General features: G+C 49.8%; 1 protein-coding gene across 1 annotated transcript in view; it reads right to left on the bottom strand.

The window, feature by feature from the left end:
• The window catches only part of MGAT4B (alpha-1,3-mannosyl-glycoprotein 4-beta-N-acetylglucosaminyltransferase B), a 129959-nt gene extending 124625 nt beyond the window's left edge, over window positions 1-5334 (bottom strand). The window contains exons 1-2 of the mRNA XM_084839122.1: window positions 5212-5334; window positions 4941-5145 (exon numbers count right to left, since the gene is read on the bottom strand). Coding sequence (XP_084695248.1) covers window positions 4941-5037 — 97 coding nt within the window. The 5' untranslated portion in view covers window positions 5038-5145; window positions 5212-5334. The remainder of the gene's footprint in view (window positions 1-4940; window positions 5146-5211) is intronic.
• Between the last annotated feature and the right edge of the window lie 1458 nt (window positions 5335-6792).

The following is a 6792-nucleotide window of genomic DNA, read 5'->3' on the forward strand; positions in this document are numbered from 1 at the left end:
GAATGGGACAAGTTAGATTAACATTAGATATAACTCATTGGATGCAGTTCTAAGTTTCAACTACTGACCCAGTTCGCACGTAATAGATAGCTATGGGTTGTTTTACCCATAGTTAGTTGTGGCCACATGGCAGTGAGCGAGGATGCTGTCTCCCATGTGCTCATCACTTACACTTTCCTAAATAATCCAGGAACACCCCTGGTTCTCGGTTGTTATCATGACATCCAAACCTGGAAACTCTAGATTGTTCAGGGGCTTAAACAAGCCAGAGTTTCCAGGCTCAGACATAATGATATGAATCTAGAAATGGGGTATTCTTGGGTTGTTTAGGAATGCAGAAGCAGGTGAGCAGGCAGGAACCAGCATGCTCACTTGGTCCTGCACATTCACAAACAGCCAATAGTTTGTTAACCACAGGTTGTTTGATTGTACAAACTGGGTCACGTAGATCCAATGGTAATCCACTATCTGTCATTAGGTGTTTGTTTGTTTTAATTATCATAGTCATTTCACTTTAAGACTGGTTTATATATTACAAATATTAATTTCAGGGCCAGGTCATATAATTTTTCTACCTCTCTGTACAGATCCTGGATCACCATAACAATTATTATGCAAAGGAAGTGGGAAAAGACTCTCAACTTTCATGAGTTAATAGAACAGTAATAGTCTTGAAAGAGCTTAGAGTATCTGCCACTTTGGAAATCATAGCTTCCTCAAGGCAAACTTGTCCTGCAACCTTTAGCAGAGATTTTGCTTCTCTTCTGGTATAACAGATGGGAGATAGGTGTAGCTATTAGCTGGAGGGTGGTGGGTTGCTGATCTGAGTAACATGAGTTTCACAATCAATTTGGTATTCTCTCTGTAATTTAACTTCATAGAAAACTTGATTCAATCTACACTGCACTTATTTTTTCTGTGTTGAAAATCCCCACATTACGAAATTATAACTGCACGATCACAAGAGAGAACTGACACTTATGACCATACAGGGAAAACTCCTCAGGCCTTCTGACATTAGGTAACAAGGTGTTTCCACTGAAACAGAAGCGAGATATTTGATAGTGTTACAACCCAGTCCTAAAGCTTAGACATGCTTAACACAGGCCACTTGTTATGCAGTATAACAGGGGGCAGCAATGTGATGCCTATGGACACCTCCCTCTGTGCCCAAAGAGTGCCTTGCTGATACCTGTGGGGTTTTACATTTTTTTGTATTTTTTAAATTAAAAAAAATTGGGTGGCCAGGAGCACTAAAAAGTGAAACATCTGCCGCCAGCTGCTTACCATCTTTATCCCTCAGAATTCCACTGGGAAGGAAGGAAAGATGGCAGGCAGCTGGAGTCCAGAGTTTCACTTTGAAGTGCTCCCAGCTACCTGAGGGGGCAGGGGAAAGGTAGAAAGGAAGACACATACTCCACTGCCTGTAAAGGGGAGGTCAGGGGGTGGCAGCTGGGAAACTAGGGGTGAGTGGGGAGCAGTGGAGGCAAGTGGCTCCTATTTCAGTGGGGCTGTGCATCCAGTCTGGGTTTCAGTCAGAACTCTAAAGGAGCTATCCAAGGTGCTGAACCCATTTTGTTTCTAACTCCTTTAGAGTTCTGACTGAAACACAGAGCAGATTCACAACCCCACTTAAACAGGAGCCACCAGTCTCCACTGGCACAGAGTGATCCAATGGAGTGGGAGGAAACTGGGATTTGGGAGGGGGGACCCAATGGGGTGCGGAGGCGAAGCAGGGAGACCAAGAATGGTAGGGATGGCTGGTGGGGTGACTCACTGTGGAAGAAAAGGAAACTGGGAGAGTGAAGCTGGGATGGGGAGGGCTGTGGAGAACAATGGGAGGGTTACGGAGGCCTGTAGGGCGACCTACAGAGAGAGCTTCGGCTATTGGGCAGTATAGAAATTAAATGAAATAAATGAATTATTTATTCATTTAATAATTAAATACATGAGGGAGAAAGTGGGGAGGTTTGGGTGTGTTTTGGCTGTGCAGTGTGTGAGTAAAAGAGAGAGTTGGGGGGTGATCCTGAAACAGAGAGAGAGAGTGTGTGTGTGTTGGGATGGAGATCCTAAGAGGGAGAAAAGAATGAGTGACTGGGGTGATTGGATCTTCTGTGCTGGGACTGTGGGGTGAGAGGGGAGGAGAGCGTGTGCATTGGTAGCGTTAGGGAGAGAAAGAGAACTGTGGGTTCAAAGTTGTGGCTTTGCGTTTGGAGGCTCAGAACATGCACTTTTGCCATGTATTCAAGATCTTGGGTGAGTTACTTAACTTTTAGCCTCACCAGTTTGCCTTTCTATGAAACTGGTGTTTTCTGATTGGCCGTACCCTCGCATGGCAGGTATTTGGAGACGGGGCACCCCCATGAGAGTCAGTTTGTGATGATACTTGTAACACTCCCTCAAAATTCCCACAAAATGTGCCCACCAGCCCAAAAGGGTTGGAGACCCCTGCAGTATCACAAAGCACATTATTCCAATAGCATGGCTGGCTGACACAATAGGATCATAATACCAGAGCACCTCAGCTGTTATGCTTCCATCTTGACAGCCAAATGATGCTTCTCTTAAGACACCTGCCTACTCTGCAGGTGTCTTAAGAGCCCCTGCACCAGCAACTTAGTGTAAGATAGGGGATAAGAACTGCTGTGCCACTGTAGCATCAAAACCTGTGGCACTACATCTGCATCAGGAATTGACACTGGCTTTACAATGGCACAGCAGAAGAAATTGCTAATGCTTTTGCACCAGCCGCAGCCATCACTGCCAAATGTGGTATAAATACAAGGCCATTACACGCAAAAAAAGAAAAAGACAGGGTATCTCCAAAGTAATCAGGGCCTGAAATGGACACATCTCATACACTATCCCAAAAGCCAGTTTTACCACCTCAGAGCACAAAATGTTAGCACCAGCTTTATTATGTTTGCTCACCACTGTGATTCTCAGTTTTCCCTTATCAGGTAGCCCAGCAATAGTAGGTACACACTTTGGCCCAAGTCCTTATCCTCATTCTTTGCCCTGCAAGCCATTCCTTACCCTGCCACTATCTTACATACCTATAGAATCAAAGTTCACAGCCAAAAAAAAAAAAAAAAATCCTATGGGAAAAGGGAAAACTATTTTAGGGAAATATATTTTATTCATATATTTATGAATACCCTGCCTTTAATGCAAAACCTTTCCAGGCTGGATTTTGTTCTTTTGGTGTACATGCAGTGACAGGTAAATTCCTACATTGAGATTATAAGGAAAGGCTTGTATTTTTTGCAATTACGGATGACAGTGTTATTATTATTATTGTTATTATTATTATTATTTTACAGTAGGTATACTGTTTGGGCTACCATTTTTCTTCATACGTTACAAAATACTTTTTCCTATACGGAGATTAATTTCTGTGTTTGAAAAAGTAATGTCGGAAGTGGCCCCCGAGGGTGAGAAAATGTAATGAGCGAAAAGTTATGCAAATGTTTTCATACTCCCATGTTAGGAAGGTAGCTGCCAGGTACATCAGCTTCCCTGTTGCATACACCTCAGAATGAAAAAGACACCTGAACCACTATTCAGTACATTTATGTGTACGTTCTTTCCGTCATGAATTAATCAGTCTTCGCTTCTCAAAGAGGAATGTGCAATACAGCCCCCAAATGCCTTATTAACATGCTTCAAACACAGTCCGTCCCTTTAGTTACCCACCTTCATATGCCATTGTCATCGCTTTGCCAAAACATATGGACAGGAACAAATAGGCATTTTCTCTCACTGCTTTAGGGAGGCTCATAATTACAACACTTTAATACATTTGATCTAAACACATTTAAAATACACACACACAGTGGGGGGAAGATCTCAGAGAAACACTGTAGTTCAATACATCCACCCACTAATAAAAGCAAGGGGAAAGAAATGTAATGTGTGTAAAACACACACACACGAACAAAACAAACCAGGAATATCATTCATTGGTTTGATAAGCATTTAGCCACCAAATAATTTTAAGCTAATGCAAAAGTCACTGCTGGCAATGATGTAATATCCAGCTAAGCCAGTGTTCTCAAACAGGCAGTTATCAGATGTCATACAGAGGAGTGTACAGGGCAAGGCTGGAGAACTCAATTCCCTCCGACCTTTTGTTTACTTTGAGTAGCATAAAGTTCAGGGACACCCTGACCAAGAGGGGGAAGGTTGCATTTCTTGTACGGCCACTTTCTCTAAAACCCAGACTTAAAAGCAAAGCCTACAACACTAGGAGTTCTAGAAGTTCTATTGGGTAAATAAATATTAGCACAAAGAGGGGTAGCCAGGCACAGAAACAGGGTGGGTGGGTGGAAGAAACAAGAACCTGTGCCAGGGTGGCAATCGGAGGCCAGATTTTGCTACACTTTCTGCCTGCGCTAGTCCACAAATTGGGGGTGGGGAGAAATGGTGCGTGTCAGGGTGGGGAGTCGTTCATCACAACTTCGTACAGAGTAGGAAAACAGTGGACCTCATCTCACCCATAACTGGCTCTTTTGGTGTCAGGAGAACAGATACTCCAAACGACGGATTGAAAAGCAGACAAACAACACTGAAGCCAGTAATCTGGGGAAGGAGAACAACTGGAACGGGAGGCAGGGCTGAGTGTCAGGGGATCGGGGGTGGTGGGGGGAGAAGGTGAGGCTGAGGGGCTCAGCAAACAAACACAGCGAATTGAGGCTCCGCGGCCAGCCAGAGGCAGTCGGAGTTCCGATCAGGGTCTCCCCCGCACCCACCCTCGGGAGGGAGCCTCCCAGCCGGCGGCAGAACCTGGGGGCCCGCGGGGTGGGATGTTCCAGACTCCCCTCAGGGGGGCGGGGGCCGCTGCCCGTCCAGCCGCGCAGCCGGACCCTCCGAGGCGCAGTGCGCAAGGCGCGCGGGCGCTCCGCCCCTCGCCGGCAGGCTCCGAGCGAGCCCCCGCTTACCTTTGTGCCCGCCGAAGGCCCCGTACCAGGAGAGCGAGAAGAGCGCGCAGAGGCAGCCGAGCAGCAGCGTGAGGAAGGTGCCGCTGCGGAGCCTCATGTCCTCCGTCTCCTCGGCGACGGCTGCGGCTGCAGAGGCCGCATGTCCCAGGCGCGACGCGGCGGCCTCAGCCTCCCGGGCCCCGGCGAGGAGCGGAGGCGGCGGGGGCTGCCCGTGCCCAGGCGGGCGGGAGAGACGCGCCGCCGCCCCCGCCGCCTTCTCCTTCTCCGCCGCCGCCGCCCGCGGCCCTCATGCACTGGCCGCGCCCCACCGGGCCGCCGGCTCCAGCGGGCAGCAGGGGCTGCTCTCGCCGCCGTTTGCCTTTCCCCGGGCCTGGAGCGCAGAGGGGGCCGCTGTGCCGCCGCCGCCGCCGCCGCCGGGGAAGGGAAGGGGCGGAGATGGCACCGCCGTGTTAAAGGAGCCGCGCGCGCGCCGCTCGCCAGGCTGCCCGCGCGCCGCCAGCCGCAGCAGCAGCCCCTGGCGAGGGGTGCGCGGCGAGAAGACACGTGCGAGCGGACGCGGGCGCGCCGGCTGGCCGGCGTGTGCGATCGGGGCCGAGGAAGAGTGGCTGGCAGCCGCTTGCTGGCGGCGGACGTGGGGCCTGGGATTCGCTGGCAGAGCCGCTGCAGGAGCGGGATGCCTATAGGATACCAGCCCCAAGCGTATCACTGGGACAGCTGGACCTCACGCAGGCGGCAGGGCGAGAAGGAAGCCGCTCTCCGCGCTACACCCCGAACTTCCCGAGAGCCTCCTAAGAGAGGAATGCTTGAAACCGCGGGGCAAAGCACTACCACGCCGCTACCCACCACCACGAGCACGGGTTTGCCCTCTGGCCAGGTTCACACGTGCGTCTTAAACACAAGAGATGGGACAACTACAAGAGGGGACTTGCATGTGTGACCGCTTCTCAGATTTTTGCATCAGCATCATCAACAGAAATAAAAGGCTTTTTAAAGGACTCAGTTCACACATTCCATTTCTAGTCATCAAGTGTGGATAAATTCAATAATACAGATGAATGTCTGAGTCAGCCCCTGGCCAATGGGACACAGGCTGGGCATTAAACGATCTTTCTGCAACCCTGCATGCTACAGTTGGGAGGGTGAGTGGTGCACTAAGTAAGGGGGGGTCTCCTGAGCACTTCTCAGCCCAACTGGGAGGGAGAACAGCTGATCAAAGTTGTGGTGCAAAACATCCAGAGAGCACCAGGTTGCTTACCCTGCTCCAGGGGAGGTCGGGGTGGGGGGTGGGGAGCCTCAACTGGCCACATGGGGAACCTCCACAAGCCGGATTATGCCTGCAGGCCAGCAGTTCCCCATTCCTGCCATTATAGGGCACGGCATCAGCATTCGCCTTTCAAGCTCATTAATGGGTTCAGTTCATTTGCCCCTCACCATTTGATAAGTTGCAACTGAACATGTGAATAGGGAAGTCATCCTCAGTGGGCCCCCTCGCTCAGAGAGTCTCCTTTCTCACCACCATTGTCTCCAGCCGCTGTTGTTCCTCATCATCTTTCTTATTATGGCTACCACTTGCTTGACAGGCAGACAACAAGCAAGCAGGCTGTGGCATCTCTTTCCCACCACCTCTGTTGTCTGGGCCAGAGAAAGAGGCAGGTGAACAAGCAGATTGCAGTGGTGAAGAGGAGGAGCGACTCCAGGAGGGTCTTGTCAGTAGGACCTTGCAGGTGCCCAACCATACCTACCCTTGACACTGGCCCTGTATGGTTTATGGGTAGGTGGAAATGGTGAGGTTCGCTTTTAATACTTTCTCAGTCTTATGGTGGACGATCATGGTTTTGCAATTCTCATCATT

Source organism: Heloderma suspectum, chromosome 2 (assembly GCF_057233095.1).
Source record: "Heloderma suspectum isolate Gila_16-S chromosome 2, 16-S_ref, whole genome shotgun sequence".
Lineage (NCBI taxonomy): Eukaryota > Metazoa > Chordata > Lepidosauria > Squamata > Helodermatidae > Heloderma > Heloderma suspectum.